The sequence below is a fragment of the Mustela erminea genome, chromosome 5 (genome assembly GCF_009829155.1).
Source record: "Mustela erminea isolate mMusErm1 chromosome 5, mMusErm1.Pri, whole genome shotgun sequence".
NCBI classification, from domain to species: Eukaryota; Metazoa; Chordata; class Mammalia; order Carnivora; family Mustelidae; genus Mustela; species Mustela erminea.
Window position 1 is genome coordinate 70,357,349 of NC_045618.1, and position 19,534 is coordinate 70,376,882.

The following is a 19,534-nucleotide window of genomic DNA, read 5'->3' on the forward strand; positions in this document are numbered from 1 at the left end:
GCAATCTCCCGACATCACATAATGATAATCCAACTCAATTTCTTAAGTAAGTACCACAAACAATACTCATGTTCAGATGTTCCTACACAATTTTAAATATATGCAAGAATTTATGTTTACATTCTGATTTGATATACTGGTCAATAAAATCTTTGGAGAAGTATGTAGCTTCCAGGTTGTCACTACAAACAGAAATAGGAAAAAAGCACTTGAACTTTTTTTTACAAGGTAACTTCTCTTGAACAGTGAGTTAGGTTTCTCTCTGATATATTTAGATTATACCAGTCTACCATGGCTTTCTTCTACTTAACAAGGACTTGATAAAACGATGTTAAAAAAACAAAAAAAACCTAATACTTCCGCACAATTTGGGCTCTATTTAACAAAAAAATTGCCTCCATCTTTAAATATGGAGCCTAATCCTGATTCATAAAAGTCCCTCTTAGAAAATGGTTTTCAGCTCAGGGTTCTTGTATCCCTATGGATCTAGGATAGTAAGTCATCTCCTTTCCCATGGCCAACAAGCATCTAGCTGGGAACTAGTGACATCACCACTGAACACACTAAAACACACTGAGGAAGACGTCTTGCCATTTAACCAAAAGGCTGGGTGATTTCTTCATTTCACTAGCTGAATGGCAGTAAACCAGCTGCCAAGAAAATCTGCACAGACACTTAACTTTGGTTAATGGTATTGCACCGCATGACAGAGGGTATCACCCTCATCAGAACAAAGTCAAATGAATCTTCTGCTAAAAAGAGCCCTTTAAAAAGTTATAAATACTAATTTTCCTTTACCTTAAAAATTTAACAGGTGCCAGCTGTATCCTATAGGGAGTTCCCGACTGACAACTTTAATCAGGTCAAAAGAATATTGACCTTTTAACTGTGCCTGAATTAGCACGTTCATTTGCACACATTTTTCTCTATTACTCAACAATTTCCTCCTGAAGGAAAAATGACAAGGTAACATTTTTGTGAGGTGTAAGCAAAACCAATGATTCAGTAATATTATAACATCAGACGAATAGAATTAGTTGATTCTGATTCTTTGGTGGAATTTCCAGGCTGAAGAGTCAAATCTGAAGGCTCATCCTGAGGAAACAGAATTTTATCAGGTGTATAGTCATTCCTCTTCAGATCTATATTCACACCCACACAACAAAAAAAAAAGGTAAGAGTCAGTATTTCACAGAAATGAAAAATTAACATTTTCTAAATCAATTTTCCTCTAAATGTGCCAGATCTATAGTCTAGCAGGTTGTTTTAAATCCAAAAGTCACAAAATTTACACACATAAACATGAATTCATTCAACAAATAAGCATGTTCTGACCATGAGTCAGTAACTTATGTAAGAGTGGAAACACAGTAATAAGCAAGGCAGACAAGGTCCTTGCTCTCATGGAGCTTATATTCTTGTGGCTGAAGAGAAACAAAACAAAACAAAACAAAACAAAACAGAATTGTGTAATATATAAGGGCTCTGAAGGAAACAGTATGATGAGGGCCAGAGAGAAGATAGTAGAAGATGATTCTTTTAAGCTTAGGCGGAAGAGGCACAGGGGGTCGTATCTGAGTGAAGACCTGAATATTGAGAAATGACTCAAAGCTCTAGGAAGTGTGTTCTAGGTAGAGGGAAGATTAACTGAAGACTGTAAAAAGGAAATGGACTTGGTGTTTCCTAAAAATAGCAAGAAGACAGCATGCTCAAATGCAGTAACTAAGGGGAAGACTAGTAGAAGATGGGGTCAAGCAAAGCTACTGGTCAAGGGTTATCAAAATATACTAAGTGAGCCAAATCTCACCCGCTGCCTTTTTTTTTTTTAAACTTTTTAAAATTAACATATAATGTATTATTTGTTTCAGGGGTACAGATCTGTGATTCATCAGTCTTACACAATTCACAACACTCACCATAGCACACACCCTCCCCAATGTCCATCATGTAAACAGTTTTATCGGAATGAGCCATGCTTATTTGTTTAGACTGCCTTTGTCTATTTCTGCACTACCACAGTAGAGCCAGGGAGCTGTGACATAGACCATATGGCCCACAAACCCTAAAATATTTTACTACTTTGCCTTTTACAGCAAAGTTGTTGACCCCTGATCTATGGGATGCAAGGTATGAAGCTGACGGTATTAAATAGTGTTGAAGGAGGAACATAATCAAATTTAAGTGACTATTCTGACTGTCATGTGAAGTCTTGTTAAGGGCATTTGGCAAGAACACAGGAAACGAATGGTGGCAATGAGGATTAACAGATGAATTCTAGGAAGACTTCATTAAGAAAAAGAGTAGAAAGAATTTGACAGATTGGCTATGAAAGGTGAGAGAAGAAAAACCAATCAGCTTTTAAGTTTTGAGTCTGAGCAACTGGGTAAACAGTAAGATAGGGAAGTATAGGGGTGGGAAATGAGTCCGGAGTTCTGCAATGGACGTACTACTTAAAAAGATGCTGTAAGGTATCCCAGTAGAGATGAAGGAAACTGAATACAGAAACAGGAGCTCAGGAAAGACAGTATGTCTTCAGATAAGTTTGATATTATCAGTTTTTGGATTATATTTATAGCTATGGGATAGGATGAAATCACTTTGGGAGTTATAGACAATGGCTGCAGAATTGGAAAACAATGCAATAATAACAAATTTAACTTAAAACTAACCACAGTCCTACATATATCCACATACTTCTTTATCTCTACATAAAATAGAACTGACACTCAAAATATGAACTCTTTGAGTGATAGCCTGTATTCAATATCCAAATACATACTTGCTACATTATATGAGTAAGTCTTGATAAATTTTTAATTCTAAGACTGTGTCACTATGGTCTTAGGGAATGCAAATTAATTTATAGCTATATCATACACCAAGAACAATAGAGAGAAACCCAATTATAATTCAAGTCCTGATAATGTTAACTTATGGTGTAACCATGGACAAATCATGTGACTTCTAATGATATGTTCTGGACAACGACAGATTTTGAGCTTTTAAGGCCTCTTTCAAGCTATAAAATCCTGATTATGATAATAATTTTAAAAATAGGTATACTATATTTAAAATATCACTGGCTCCAAATGACACATTATTTATACACCATTTTAAGTAATATAATTTATTATATAATAACCAAATAAAAATTGTATCTGGGCTGCCTGTTAAATTCACCACTGTTGGGGCACCGGGGTGGCTCAGTGGGTTAAAGCCTCTGCCTTTGGCTCAGGTCATGGTCTCAGAGTCCTGGGATCGAGCCCCGCATCGGGCTCTCTGCTCAGCGGGGAGCCTGCTTCCTCCTCTCTCTCTCTGCCTGCCTCTCTGCCTACTTGTAATCTCTGCCTTTCAAATAAATAAATAAAATCTTTAAAAAAAAAAAAATTCACCACTGTTATGTTCTAGTTTTGGCTAAAATGGACTAAGCACATTCAATTTTATCTTTTCCACATAGTACAACTTAAAACCCTTCACATAAACATAAGGCCACTATCTGAGACTCCTGAAAAGAGTGAGCAAACACATCAAGGAAGGGGATCAAAACTTGAAGAATGACCTCAATTAGAGGTGAGTGTTTTGGGCTTTTTTCCCCCCTCTCTTATTTCCAGGCTTAGAATTACATACAGCTTGATCTCAGATATGTACAGTGAGCATGGACAGAAAAAACTCTAGAACTTCCTGGCCAGAGGATCAGGAAGGAGGACTCTGTGGAATGGAGAATCTTGAGGGAAATGCCCTCTTTCTTATTTTTCTCTTTTTGCTCCTCTGGATGTTACCTAAGACAACTCCCAGTCACGGAGAGGGAGTCAGGGTGGTGGCAGCTGAGCAAGTACCTGTAATTCTAAGATAAAAACCCTTCCCTGGGACCACAAGAACTAAAAATCACTATCTTTATGATTTAAAAAGTTTCTCTTTTTCCTTGACACTTAGTATCAGAAATGGACTCAGCTGAAGGAAATGTGTGACAATATAGGGAAGCCATAATCCTGGCTTTCTAATCAGAGTACGTGCTCTGTCCCCAGCCCCTCCACCCTGCCCAAAAAGAGGTCCTTCAGAATCACAAAGTATGGAAGAAATCATGGAATGGAAGAAAATGGAGAGGGGCACTCTAAATTTGTATAAGAAATCCCAAGTTCACCCTCCAATGGCACACATTTGGAAAGATAGCACAGGAGAGGCTTTGAGGACTCAACTATGGTGCAAACCTCCAGTCAGTTCCTAGAGTTGACCATGTCTGTTTACAGTGAAAGGAATCAGAGTAATACTGCAAAGGCTTTGAAAACCAAACTGACATTGGAATCACATATACAAAAGGTAGACGGGGATTGTAAACTGACCTTAACTGACTGCCTACTAACATAAACAACAAAAATTGACATTCTTTAGAGTATTTTTAATATGACCCAGAATCTCATAATTTCAAAATAGCCAGCTAAAATTATTAGAGATCCAAAGAACTAGAAATATCTCAAAGAACCTCAAAAAAGACAAGACATGCCAACCTCAAGATTATTGAGATGGAACGATTAAAGTACTTTAAACTAGCTACTATAACCACACTCCATGACACAGGGCAAACAGACCTAAGAATAGAAAAACAAGTTTTCAGCAGAGAAGTATCAGTTTAAAAGGAACCAAAAGGAAGTTATAGGGCAAGAAAATATAACTGAAACAACAAATCCAGTGCATGGGTAGGAGAATCAAGAAATGAAGAATAAGGAAAGAGTCTGTGAACTTGATACATCAATCGAAATTATTCAATCTAAACAACAGATAAAAAATAATTTTTAGGAAAAAAATCAGAGACTTAAGTCCCTGCGAAAAAATATCAAAAAGTCTAATATTCTTATGGGAGCTCCAGAGATGAAAAGAGACTGATGCAGAACAAATACTTGAAGAAGAACTAAAAACTCCCCAAATTTGATAAAAATCGTAAATTTGTAAATTCAAGAAGCTAAGTAAACCTGAATAAAGATAAACTCAGACGGGGCACCTGGGTGGCTCAGTGGGTTAAAGCTTCTGCCTTCAGCTCAGGTCATGATCCCAGGGTCCTGGGATAGAGCCCCACATCAGGCTCTCTGCTCAGCAGGGAGCCTGCTTCCTCCTCTCTCTCTGCCTGCCTCTGCCTACTTGTGATCTCTGTCTGTCAAATAAATAAATAAAATCTTTAAAATAAAAAAAATTTAGAAAAAAGATAAACTCAGACAAAGCTATAACTAGATGTATCAGAATCAACCACTAAAAATCCAGATTTTGAAAGGAGCTAGATTATAATGACACATCACATATAGGGAAAGAACAATTCAAACGACTGTGCAATTTTCATCAGAGGTAGCACAGGCCAGAGACAGAACATTTTCTAAGCCCTGAAAGAAAATAGTATCAACCTAAAATTCTAGATCCAGTAAAAATACCCTTCATGAACAAAAGCAAAACACAGGTATTCTTATTAGGAAAAACCTAAGAGCAAGCACTAAAAAACTAAACATAGAGATAAAACAGAATACTGGAACAGAAAAAAGGAGTGGAAACAAACAAAAAACCCAAACAAACCAAAGGCGTCAATCAGAAAACAAGAAAGTAAGACGTAAATCTAACCACATCAATTATCACATTAAATGTAAAAAGTCTAAAATGCCAGTTAAAAATGGAAACCGTAAACTTAAAAACAAAAAACAAATTAAACCTAAGGCCCAACTATATGCTTGGATCCCACATTTTTTTCTTTTAAAGAAACCCACTTTAAATACAATTAATATATATAGGTAAACAGAATGGGAAAATATATTTGATAAAAGCATTTATCAAAAACTAGCTGGAGTAGCTATGTTAATATCAGACAAAGTAGACTTCTCAGAACAAGGAAAATTACCATGGCGTTCTATAATGATAAAAAGAATCAATTCACCAAGAAGACATAACAACTGTAAATGTGTATGTACCTAAGGACAAAACTTCAAAACACATGAAGAAAAAACTGACGAACTGAAAGGCAACACAGACAAATCCTTAACTGTACTTTCAAGACCTCCTTTCTAAGTAATCAACAGAACAAGGAGACAAAAACACCAAGGATATGAGAAAACCTGAACATTATCAAAAAACTTTCCATAATTAACATTTATAGAACATTCTATCAACATTGTAATATTCTCTTCAAGTGGATATGTAACGCTCACAGAGAAACTATATTAAGGTTAAAAAAAAACTGTCAAAATTGAAATCATACAAAAGCATGCTCTCATAATGGAATTAAACAAAAAAAAAGTCAACAACAGAAAGCTATCTGGAAAATTAACATATATTTGAGAGCTAAGGAAAACACTTCTAAATAGTCCCCAGGTCAGAAAATAAGGTCAAGAAAAATAAACATTTTATTTTATTTATTATTTTTAATTTTTTTAATAAGAAATATTTTAAATAAAACCAAAAATAAAACATACCAAAATTCATGGGACGCAGTCAGTGTAATGCCTAAAGAGAAATTTATAGCAGTAAATGTTTTCTTAGGAAAGGTCTCAAATCCCCCATTGATACAAATGTAGTAATCTGAAGGGGCACATGCACCCCAATGGTTATAGCAGCAATGTCCACAACAGCCAAACTATGGAAAGAGCCCAGATGTCCATCAACAGATGAATGGATAAAGATCACACACACACACACACACACACACACACACAGGAATAGCAGGTAGCCATCAAAAAATGAAATCTTGCCATTTGCATCAACATCGACAGAATTAGAGGGTATTATGCTAAAGGAAATAAGTCAATCAGAGAAAGATAATCATCATATGATCTCACTGATATGTGGAATTTGAGAAACAAGGCAGACAATCATAGGAGAAGAGAGGAAAAAATTAAACAGATGAAACCAGAGAGGGAGACAAACCATAAGAGACTCTTAATCTCAGGAAACAAACTGAGGGTTGCTGGACTGTGTTGTGGCGAGCACTGTGTACTGTGTAAGACTGATGAATCATATACCTGTAGCCCTGAAACAAATAATACATTATGTCAATAAAAATAAATAAAAATTTTTTAAAAAGGTCTCAGGGTGCCTGGGTGGCTCAGTCGTTAAGCGTCTGCCTTCAGCTCGGGTCATCATCCCAGGGTCCTGAGAAGAGCCGTGCGTCAGGTTTCCTGCTCAAGAGGAAACCTGTTGGGGATGCCTGGAATGCTCAGTTGTTTGGGCCGCTGCCTTCAGCTCAGGTCATGTTCCCAGCGTCCTGGGATCGAGTCCCACATCAGGCTCCTTGCTCAGCGGGAGCCTGCTTCTCCGTCTGCCTCTGCCTGCCACTCTGTCTGCCTGTGCTCACTCTGACAAATAAATAAATAAAATCTTTAAAAAAAAAAAAAAAGAGGAAACCTGTTTCTCCCTCTCCCACTTCCCCTGCTGGTATTCCCCCTCTTGCTGTCTCTGTCAAATGAATAAATAAAATCTTTTCAAAAAATAAAAAATAAATAAAAAACAAAAAAGGTCTTAACTCAATAATCTAAGCTTTTTTCCTTAACAAATGAGAGAAAGAACAAACTAAATGAAAGCCAGCAGAAAAGCAGAAATAATAAAGAGAATAAATCAGTAAAATTGAAAACAGAAAGTAGAGTAGAACAATGAAAAGTTCGTTCTTTCAAAGTATCAATAAAATTGACACTGTAACCATAATAACCAAGAAACTAAAAAGACAAATTACCATAATAACAGAGGATTCAAGAGATCCCAAATATTAAAAATATAAGATTAGTATATAAACAATCCTATGCCCATAAATTTGACAATTAAATAAGCCAATTCCTTAAAAGACACAAACTACTAAAACTGACTAAAAAAAAAAGGATAACCCCAATAGTCATATATCTGCCTAAAAAATTAAACTTATTTAAAACAATCTGACAAAGAACTTTACATGAGATGGCTTCACCAGACAATTCTAGCAAACATTTAAAAGGGGGAGAGTATACATTCTAAACAATCTACTCCCCACAACAAAAGAAGTATGAAAACTTCTAACTTATTTTTAAGGTATTATCCTGATACCAAAAGACAGTACAAGGTAAAAGAAACATAGAAGAATATTATTTATGCACAGATGAAAAAGCCTCAACATAATATGAGCAAACAGAGTTCAACAATACATAAAAAAAGATAATATATCATGACAAAGCAGTTCGTCCTGAATGACTGGTTCAACATTTCAAAAATCAATGCAATAAATGTAATATTAACCTATTAAAGAAGAAAAAACAAATGCCCATATAAATAGACGTCAAAAAAAGAAACCAAAAAAACCTGAGAAAATTAAACACCATTCAGGATAAGCATTTTCAAGAAACAAGTAGAAGAAAATTTTCTCAACCTCATGAAGTACATCTACAAAACCCTTACAAGCTAACATCATGTTAATGGTGGAGGACTGAACACTTTCCCTTTAAGATTGGGAACAAAGCAGAGTCTACTCTCACTGTTCTATTCAACACTGTACTAGAATTCCTTGCCAGTGCAAAAAGTCAAGAAAAAGAAAAAAAAGGTATGTAGGTTGGAAAGGAAGTAATTTAACTGTCTCTACTATCTATACAGAAAATTTCAGGGAGTTTATAAAACAAAACAAAAACAACTCCTAGAATTAAGTGAGTTTAGAAAGGTTGCAGGATACAAGTCAATAAACAAAAAACAAACATAAAAATTAATGGTATTTCTTGTATACTTGCTTACTCTATGCCTGGCACTGTTCTAAATACTTCACAAATAACAGCTCATTTAATCCTCAGACAAATAAGCAAACAAAAACTACACCTCTATAATATAGGTACTTTCTGGAACCACGTAGTCTGGTTCTAACTATTGCATTATTGGTCATAATGACAGGGACTTTAAAAAATACAACTCAAGGGTGAGTCCCAGAGACCTATAATTTTTAAGAAGTTCCACAAGGATGCTGATGCTCACCACAGGGTGAGAACCATTGGTTTGTGCTCTAACTTAGATTCAATCATAATTTATAATTCTTTAAATATAAAAAAATTATAATCCTGAGAGAATATATCTGTTCCTGCTTCATAGACTACTCTTTCTCCAACTCTGCCAGGCTAACTTGAAAGTCGATTTAACCTTCAATTTTAGGCAATCTGTCAGTTCCCCAGGTAGGATTCCCCAACCTCTTAAGTTTGTGTTAAGTGATTTGCTTATCTGTTCTAGTTTTTCTGTTTGGCATTTATACAGTTCTATTACCTCCCTGTTAATCCTGTCAGTATTAAAGATTTGACTAAATTCCATAGAGGGCATTTGTCTGGTTCACTATCATATTGTCAAATCTAGTACAATTCTTGGCATCCAACAGACACATAATCAATATGTATTAAATCAATGAACTTTGTATTTTTATAAGCAATTAAAGAAAGCATAGATCCATTGTTAAATAATGTGTATTTGTGCCCTTGAAGTATAGTAGTAACCAAATTTCCTAACAACTTATAAATTAGACTGGTTAAGAAAATGTTTACCTGGAAGTTTAAGCTTTCTACAACAAGAATTACAGTGATGTTTTGCTCTGAAGTTTTTTATTGCATCTTCACCTAGATTTGCTGGGCCAAAAACCATATCACAGGATCTGCAGAATTGGTAGTTAAGGAAAAAAAAAAAAAAAAAGGCAGTTGATGCAAACAAATGTAGAGTTTGAAATTATAAAGAATCTTAATGAAATTAAAATTTATTACCTCTTTTCTTCTGCTTTAATCACAGATGGATCAGTCAAATTTTCACCCACACCTTGATATGTATATATAAAAAAAGACAATTTATATGATTGATATAAACACTGACATTTGCATAATGAAAAGTTATGAGATTTTACAGCATCAAACATATGATGTTAAACTATTCAAGCCTGTAGTTTTTCTCTCTTGTTATTTCATAATCTGACTTAAGTCCTTAACACTGTACCAAAGACAAACAGCTCCTACACCAGGAATAGAGTTAATTGTCAAGAGTTGGTCAATGGCACTTGCTTGTGATGCAAACAGGGACAAAGTTGCAAATAAACACCTACTTATGTTAAAAAAAAGGTCTACATGATCTCGAGACCCCACCTTTTTAAAGATTTATTTATTTGAGAGAGAAAGAGCAAGGAAATGCAAGCAGAGGGAGGGGGAGAGGAAGAGAATCCTCAGGCAGACTCCTCACTGAGCACAGAGCTGGATGCAGGGCTTGATCTCATGACCTGAGCTGAAATCAAGAGTCGGATTCTTAACTGAGTCACCCAGGTGCCCCATCCCTTTTTTCAATTTAGTTAGCAAAGAACAATTAGGTAATTTATAGGCCATTTTAAAATGTTTTGGATATTTAAAACTCATACATTAACACATGAATATATCTTCTTGCAAGATTCAGGTTACATGAAGAATAAGATTGCAAACATCTTCCTTTACCTTCATCCTTTCCCAGCGGTATTAAAAGTGTAGTTAAATATTTTCAGTTTCTCTTATCTATTTATTCATATAAATAAAGACTATGTACTGACCTACTACTTATCAGACTGGCAAAGATTAAGAATATTCAATACTGGAGGGGCACCTGGGTAGTGCAGACAGTTAAGCATCCAGCTCTTGGTTTTAGCTTAGGTCCTGATCTCAGGATTGTGAGATCGAGCCCCCAGCCTGTTGGCTCCATGCTCAGTACAGAGTCTGCTTGACTCTCTCCTCTTCCCACTACCCTTCCTCTGCGCTCTCTCTCTCTCAAATAAAATAAATAAATAAATAAATCCTTAAAAAAAAAAAAAAAAAAAAAGTCGTCTGTGGAGAAATGGGCACTCACATCAAGAATTCCAGAGCTCTTACCCTTTTAGAAAAGTAACTCAGCAGCAGCTATTAAAATTGCACTTATCTAGAGGCGCCTGGATGGCTCAGTTAATTAATTAGCCATCTGCTTTTGGCTCAAGTCATGATCTCAGGCTCCTAGGACTGAGTCCTGCATCAGGCTCCCTGTTCAGCAGGGAGTCTGCTTCTCCCTCTACCCTAGCTCCCTGCTCGTGCTCTGTCTCTCTCTCTCTCTCTCTCTCAAAAATAAATAGTTTTTAAAAATTGCACTCAACTCTTCTTACTAAGCCAATTCAAGAATCTATGTCATGGAAATAAAAGTAGTAGTCCATGAGTATGCTTGTTGCAGCATTGTTTGTAGTACCAAAAAACAAAACAAAACAAAAAAAGAGTTAATCATGTCACTCCTCTATAAGTTATGCAGATATTAAAAGGAATAACTTAGATTTATCAGTAATGACCCAAAAGATACCCATGATATACTGTTACAAAAAAAAAAACAAAACAAAAAAAACAAGTGAAATACACACACACACAGACACACACACAGCATGATCCTAGTTGGAGGAAAATCATAACACAAAACAAAATGATTTAAAAATAAGGAAGAAAGGAGTGCCTGGGTAGCTCAGTCAGAAGTGTCCAACTCTTGATTTCAGCTCAGGTCATGATCTCAGGGTCGTGAGATTGAGCCCTGAGTTGGGGTCCATACTATGGAGCCTGCTTAAGATCCTTTCTCTCCCTCTGCCCCTCCCCACTTCCGCTCTCTCTTAAGAAAAAGACAAAAAAATGGTAAGGAAAAAACAAAGCCTCTGTGTATTTGTCTTCACAGAGGTAGAGAAAATAGTAAAGATGGAAAACTGATCTTTATGTATTTCTATAGTGCTTAACTTGTCTGTAGTAACTGTGTCAAATATTCCTAAGAAAAATGGCTCCAGGAACATATTAATGATGTAAAGAACAACACAACTACTTTGCCTATTGAAAAGAACTTCCATCTTTTTATTTATTCAAAGTAAGCTCTACTCTCAACATGGGGCTTGAACTCATGATGCTGCCGATCAAGAGTTGCCAAGTCCTAGGGTGCCTGGGTAGCTAAGTTGGTTAAGTGTCTGTCTTCAGTTCAGGTCATGATCTTGGGGGTCTGGGATGGAACTCGGTGTTGGGTTCCCTGCTTCCATTGCCTTCTGTCCCCTCCCCGCTTATACACACACACTCTCTCAAATTAATAAATAAAATCTTAAAAAAAAAAAAAAAAAAGAGCTGCAAGTCCTACTAAATGACCCAGCCTAGCACACTAACTCTTATCTTTCAAATTAACTGTTTCAGACAAAATCAGTTTGGCTTTACCTCCTATGCATGTTTGAAGATAATTAAATGATACTTATTTAAGGATAAACTTTAAGGGGCGCCTGGGTGGCTCAGTGGGTTAAAGCCTCTGCCTTCAGCTCGGGTCGTGATCCCAGGGTCCTGGGATCGAGCCCCGCATCGGGCTCTCTGCTCAGTGGCGAGCCTGCTCCCTCCTCTCTCTCTGCCTGCCTCTCAGCCTACTTGTGATCTCTAATAAATAAAATCTTTAAAAAAATAAATAAATAAACTTGAAGATCCTTTTTACTTAACTGGATTGACCCACCTAATAATATATACCAGTTGTCACTATATATACTACTAAATCATTTATATAAAATGGTGATCTACTAAAAAAAGGATAGTTATTTTTACACAGATTTTCTTTCTTGAGCTTGAATCAATGCCATTTGCTTTTCAGCACAATCCTTGATATTTGTGACTTATTGCCTATAATAAAAAAGCCATCAAGTGATAAACATTCTACATCATCTTTGTGATTTTGAAATGTGGTCTGTGTTGACATTTGAAATTAAGGCTGCTCTTTAAGCAAAAACAAATTATGGAAGCTATCATGTCAAAGTACCACTCAGGCAGAGCTGGCAAATTACTCATAAAATTTTACTTTCCTTTGACCATGTTGTGAAGCTTCAGACATTACTGTAAGCAAACTGGCCCTCTCCAAACCACAATTTCTGCTTTTTATCCCCTTTTACCTGTATGAGAGTCTGTCTGCAAAAACGGTTATGATCACTTTTTCCTTCTTTGTATACACGCTACTTTACTCAAGAAGTAGTATTTACTCAGAAGCCACTCACCACCTCTTGAATCTGAGTTATCCTTATCACCTGGACTATAAAATGCAGAGGAAGAGATCTGCACCAGTTCTGGACCTAGTCCTAAGGGTTACTGCCTTCTCTCTGGAGGAAGCTAGCTGCTATGTAAAAGTCTAACTACCTGAAACTACCATGCTATAAGAAAGTCCCCAGTTAAATAGCCACGGGGAGAGATCACATGGTGAACTGAGGGATTCAGATGTCAGTGAACAGAAACCTCAGACATTTGACTCCAGCAAGCTGTCCATGCTTACACTCTAACAATTCAAACCCTCTGAGAAGATAGCAGAGATAAGCCATCCTCACTATGTCCCATCCAAATTCCTGAACCAAAGAACTGTAAGCAAATAAAATGGTTGTTTTAATCCACTAAGTATTTAGGTAGTTTAAGTCACAATAATATAGAACATAAACATCAGGAACAACAGATACACTTGTTACTGTTTCAAAAAAAAGTCTTTATAATTTTTTTTTAAGATTTTATTTATTTATTTGACAGAGATCGCAAGTAGGCAGAGAGGCAGGCAGAGAGAAGGAAGCAGGCTCCCTGCTAAGCAGAGAGCCCGATGTGGGGCTCTATCCCAGGACCCTGGGATCATGACCTGAGCCGAAGGCAGAGGCTTTAACCCACTGAGCCACCCAGGTGCCCCTATAATTATTTTTTAAAGATTTTATTTATCTGCTTGATAGACAGAGATTACAAGTAGGCAGAGAGGCAGGCAGGGAGAGAGGAGGAAGCAGGCTCTCTGCTGAGCAGAGAGCCTGAAGTGGGGCTTGATCCCAGGACCCTGAGGCCATGACCTGAGTTGAAGACAGAGACTTTAACCCACTGAGCCACCCAGGAGCCCCCTCTTTATAATTTTAAAAGACTGAAGCTATGGGGTGCCTGGTTGGCTCAATTGGTTAAGCATCTGCCTTTGGCTAAGATCATGATCCCAGGATCCTGGGATTGAGCCCTACACCAGGCTCTCTGCTCAGCAGGGGAAGGCTGTTTCTCCCTCTCCCTGCCCTACCCCTTGTTTGTGTTCTCTGTCAAATAAATGAATAAAATCTTAATAAAAAAAAAAAAAAAAAAGAAAGAAAGACTGGGGCTACATACACATCTAAGAGAAGAATAGTGGATTGCATATGTTCTTGCTTATCAAAACATCCGTATTACCTAAATAACAATTGAAATAACAAGATGCCACTATTCAGGGCCCTGATGGCTATACGCTATGGCTGTTACTCACTTTTTAGTAATAGCTTCGTTACTGACCCATGGTTTTACCTGTCTATAAGTCAGTAGATTTCTGTTTATCATTCATAACATAAGATTAGGTAAGAATCTACTGTACAATTTCACTTTAGCAATACTTTAATAAATTTACCTTGTAAATCAAGTACCAGTAACTCCCCTCTTGTATATTCATAAGTCCAGTGGCTAAAGGCTAGCATGATCTCTTCCAGTGTATTAGTTGGAATAATCTCATCACCATTATTATTGTTGTATTTTCTAAATTCTCCAGTCATACATTCTTCCACAGCAAACCACTGTCCTGCTGAATGGCAATACAGCAGGAAAACTTCAAGGAACCTGATAAAAAATAGTTAATAGATTAGATATTAATAGTTTTATAATTAATAAATTTCTAGCTATTTAAATTTAAGTAGCTTTAAATAATTTAAATAGTTGAATTTTTAACTATATTTAACTATTTTAACTATAATAGTTAATTAATAATTAAATAAATTAGAACAAAATTATAATTGAGCTTTAAAATGGGTAAATAATTAAATATTCAGCATTAATAATGAAGGTCAAAAAGAACTATGGTTCTTTGGTTTTATGCTACCCACATAAAACCAAAAGATGTTAAGAAATATTTCAAGATTTACCTTGGAGAATATGGTATGGATTTGGGTTTCATCTGGTTGAAGGCAAATGTGAGCTTCTGTGCTGCTCTCTGTTGCTGAATTTCCTACAGAACAACAACAACACCACACAAAAAACACCTTGTTGAACACTGAAACTAAGATCTTATTGGTTTAACAAACTTTAGAAGTGAAAAGATGAACCTCAAATAATGTTCCACTGTTTCGCATTCACTAGCACTTACTCTGAGACAGAGATGCAGAACTGTATCTTCTTTATAAATACTTGACCATGTGTTAACCACCTCAGGAAGAAAAGATTTGATAATATAAAGATGACCTGATTTGAGGATATCATGTTCTGACCAGGTACACTGTACTTTGACAGCTCTCCGTAAACCGCCTCCCATCTCCTCTTTACTTAAAAACTCTATTTTGGCACAGAGGCCAAGCTGTGACCAAGAAGACATGCTGTTATTCAGTATACTGGGTGAACTTTCTTCCAAGCGATATACTGTGACAGGCTCACCTGCAAGATGAACAGACACATTCTGAGGTCAAATTATGACTCTCTTAAAATGACAAAGTAGACAAAAATTAGCAAGTTATCTTTTTTAAGATTAAGTAAGGAACAGAAAGTGAACTGGGCAAAGTTGTTTGTCATTTTATAAAGGAAGTTAAGGGCAACAAATTCTCAGAAATCAAGAATCTACTAATATCTCTAAAATTGATGTGTATTTAGTAATGATAAGCATTTTTGAAATTATAAACATTTTCAAGAAAAACTTTTTAAGAAAGCAAATGTTCCACAAACCCTGTGATGTCAAATTATCTATGCTTTCTTTACTAGACAATGGATTAAGAACCTTGCTGAATTAGAATACATTATTACTTCTGGATAAGCCAGAAACAGAGAAATCTAATAATTCTGACGACTCCTTCTTCTATTTAAAACATACTTGACTCTTGCTAATTAAAATTTATATGTAATTGATATTTAATGTGACCCTTCCGTCATCACCCATGTTCTATACAATAGTTAAATATCACATTATTGATAAAAGGTTTATTTTCCCTTTCACTTCTTTACTTTTAGGATTTACCTCTTGGAGGCACAGGAGTAAATGGAATGCTCTGGGATAATCTCATCAAATTATTTCTTTCCACAGCTGCACAAAAATGAGAGAAAAATAATGAAATCCCTAAAAGCTCCAAATATTGTTCAAATTTTGTTTTTAATAGTACTGACCTGAGTAGTAGTAATTTGTATCCATAACTGGTTTAAATGGAGAAGCGAGACCTAAAATGGCAAATAAACAAATGGAACCCTTTTAACAGTACTAATGTGGCATAAATTTTTGCTTATTCTCTTATAATCATCCTAAGTTCCTTCATGTAAGCTCTTTTCTCAAAAACAGAAAAAAACAGTAAAATATATTCATCGTATGTTTGCTCTATTACTCTTTTTTTATTATGCCAGATTAGTCCTAACTGTGCACTGGGATACCTGAAAAGAAAAAAAGCACGTTTGATACCCTCCTGTCATAAACTGTATTCTTCCTATACTCCCCTGGTCAAAAAGAAAAATATCTTTTAGTTTTCAACCTTTAGGAGGTGGGGCCTATAGCCAAGAAACCAATTTAAGTGGGCTGACCATAAGAAGATGAACTCTGGAATATGAAACATAACCCAAAAACCCCTGCTCCATATTTAAATGTATTTGAAGACTTCACTTTTTAATCATAATATGGAGAATAGAGAATAAACTGAATCTGCTATGTGTTAAGTTTTTAGACTATAAATGAAAAAGAAAATACTGTCTTGCAAGAGAAGGAAGTCAACATTTTTAATACACGTAGTAACTATAAAATACACACATTATATATATAATATATACATATATATGGACTATAGCATATACACGTGTATATATGATGTATATATACTAATAGGACTTTAGAGGAGGGGTACCAAATGCCTCCTGCTTGAAAGAAGGTTGAAGAATGTCTCAGAAAAGAGAAGCGCAAAACGAGTGTAGTTTGGAAGGCAGTGGTGTGGTCACGGCAACATCTGCAAAGGCATGGAATTGTTAAAGCGCATGCTATACTTGAGAAACTGCAAGTTGTTTAGTATGACTAGAACAGCAGTTTTCAATACTAATTTTATATATAAATGTTATATAATATATAAATTTATAATAAATATAAATCAGAATCACCTGTGGGGCTTTTTCAATGTGCACCTGCCCAGATATCACTCCAAAATATTCTAATTCTGTAGTTATGTGTTGGCATTAAGTGATTCTCCACAAGTACCTGGATATGTAACCAAGACTATATATTAATGAGCAAGAGTACAGGCATACCTACAGGAAATAAAGCTACAGAATCAGGGAATACCTAATTGTTAGGAATCAAATATGCCATGTTAAGGAAGGAATGACGGGGGGGAAATGTAAACAGAAGAGATTCAGTCTGGTGGCAGCACAGAAGACAGAATGCAAGGGAACCTGACTGGCACAACTCTTAAAAACCTACAGTGATGGGTATTAAGGAGGGCACGTATTGCATGGAGCACTGGGTGTTATACATAAACAATGAATCAGGGAAACTACATCAAAAACTAATGATGTACTGTATGGTGACTAATATAACATAGTTTAAAAAAGGAAAAAACCTACGTGGCACTATCTACTAAATGTGAACAAATATATACCCTACAACCTATGAAGTCTATTCCCAGGTACATGCCCAACAGAAAATACCTATGTTTACCAAACAACATGGACAGGAATGCTCAATACAGCACTATTCATAATAATCATACCGTGGAAGCTACTAAAACACCCATCAAATAACAGAATGGATTTGTTCACACAAGGAAATACTATGTAGTAATGACAATGTACCAACTACCATTATACACAAAAATACTGATGAATCTCACAAACATGTGTTAGGAGGAAAAAGCCAGACAAAAAAGTACACACTTTATGATTCCATAGACACAGACAAAAGTAATACACTGTGTTATTTAGGGGCAGAGGTTTCAGCAAGAAGAGGACATGAGGAGCTGTTTTGTGATCTTGGTGCTAATTACATGGATATACTCACCTAGTGAGAATTCACTGAGGTGGAGGTTTATCTCTACTTTTTTGTATGCATGCTATACACTTCAGTAAAAAAGGTTTAAAAAAGGATGAAGGGGGTGAATGGAAAGCAGCAGTATGATGTATACTGGAAGATGGATTCTAGAGATATTTAAAAGGTGAGTACAAGGTCAAGGGGGTCAGGAATAACTCCTCCTTGGGTCTGACCCAACTGACTGTAAGAGTATCATTCACTAAAACAGGGACTACAAGGTAAAGTGCAGACTATGTCACAGGGATGAAGGGGGGTGGGGTGACAGTAAAGACATGGTAGCATTTACATGGAGAGTTCATGTATTTGTGAAGCTGCCAGAAGAAAAACTAGCTGAGGGAAGAAATTTTTACTACCTTGGCTCTTTCAAACATGAAGTCTAATGTTTCTTGGCTAGAATGAGGTATTTGCTATAACAGATCACATATAATCCTCATTTTTTCACATTAAATCTATCACATGGACTCACCATTTAATGTTCCTTCTTCAGTTGGCCTAAAGAAAACCAAAAATATAAGTTGTGACATAATTTTTGTTTTGGCTACCACAATTTTTTATTTTATAGTTATTATGATTATTTAATAGAATACTAATAGAGTAATTCTGAGATCCAAACTCACTTTTGTTTGAGTATATACCATTTCCCTCAAGCCAATGTCAAATTCATACACAGATATGAATGTCAATATATATATACTTTATCAACTTGTACCTCCAATTTATGCTTACATAAATATTATTAGTGGTTTGCTGCCAAACAGAAGGTTCCAGTACTAATAAATTGCTCCATGACTTCTCTATTCATGGAGATTAAGAACGCCTTGAAATAACTGCAAAATTCTAAAAATACTTCCAACAGAATTGATGGGCAAAGAACTGAGAGAACAGCAAGCAGCCATCATTTGGCATAGCTTAATTTATAATGTTGAAAAATTTTTTCCAATATTGAATATATTTAGTTATAACAACATAAACTGATACCAAGTGGAGGGTCTATTAATTCCATGAACTCCAGTGCAAATCAGACAGGTAAAATAGAAAGGAGAATGCAATAAGAATCCAACAAATGGGTTAGACACTTAGCTTTCCCATCAGATTGCTTTGAGGCCTTGCTCAGGACTCAAAAGACCAGATTCAGAAAGGTCCTCTGAAGTAGGGAACTTTTGCATCGCTTTCTAGTTCATACCTATGATGTGATCCTGATGTTTCCCACTGATTTTCACCTTAATAATAAATATTTTAGCATACTAAGTATTTTGACCCCACCCTCATCCCCTTGCTAATGAACTACTCTATTCTCAGGAACCAGACTGCTAACCAACTCCACCTTTCTGGGTTTTTCTATGGTTCAACATTCTATGAGATTCTTTTCTTAGCTGAGTGAATGTTAACTTCAAGTACCTATTTTGCATTTACATCCTACGGTTTTGGTTATAAAAGACCATACACTCTGAAGAGTTCTAACTACAGATTGGTCTTCCGAATGCCATGCAAGCCCGGAATATCCAAAGAACCCCAAAATTGCAATATCCATGTGGCA

At 35.9% G+C, this 19,534-nt stretch overlaps 1 protein-coding gene across 5 annotated transcripts in view; it reads right to left on the bottom strand.

Moving 5' to 3' along the window:
* Positions 1–476: 476 nt before the first annotated feature.
* The window catches only part of TRPM7 (transient receptor potential cation channel subfamily M member 7), a 110,362-nt gene continuing 91,304 nt past the window's right edge, over positions 477–19,534 (bottom strand). For 2 of the 5 annotated variants that reach the window (XM_032343696.1, XM_032343698.1), the window contains exons 31-39: positions 18,464–18,489; positions 16,104–16,154; positions 15,958–16,023; positions 15,100–15,383; positions 14,879–14,961; positions 14,371–14,576; positions 9,720–9,771; positions 9,507–9,613; positions 477–1,142 (exon numbers count right to left, since the gene is read on the bottom strand). In XM_032343696.1, coding sequence (XP_032199587.1) covers positions 1,012–1,142; positions 9,507–9,613; positions 9,720–9,771; positions 14,371–14,576; positions 14,879–14,961; positions 15,100–15,383; positions 15,958–16,023; positions 16,104–16,154; positions 18,464–18,489 — 1,006 coding nt within the window. In that variant the 3' untranslated portion in view covers positions 477–1,011. Of the gene's footprint in view, positions 1,143–6,446; positions 6,478–9,506; positions 9,614–9,719; positions 9,772–14,370; positions 14,577–14,878; positions 14,962–15,099; positions 15,384–15,957; positions 16,024–16,103; positions 16,155–16,825; positions 16,925–17,072; positions 17,170–18,463; positions 18,490–19,534 lie in introns of those variants that run through there. The other 3 variants (XM_032343697.1, XM_032343699.1, XR_004285827.1) reach the window with 3 other exon arrangements.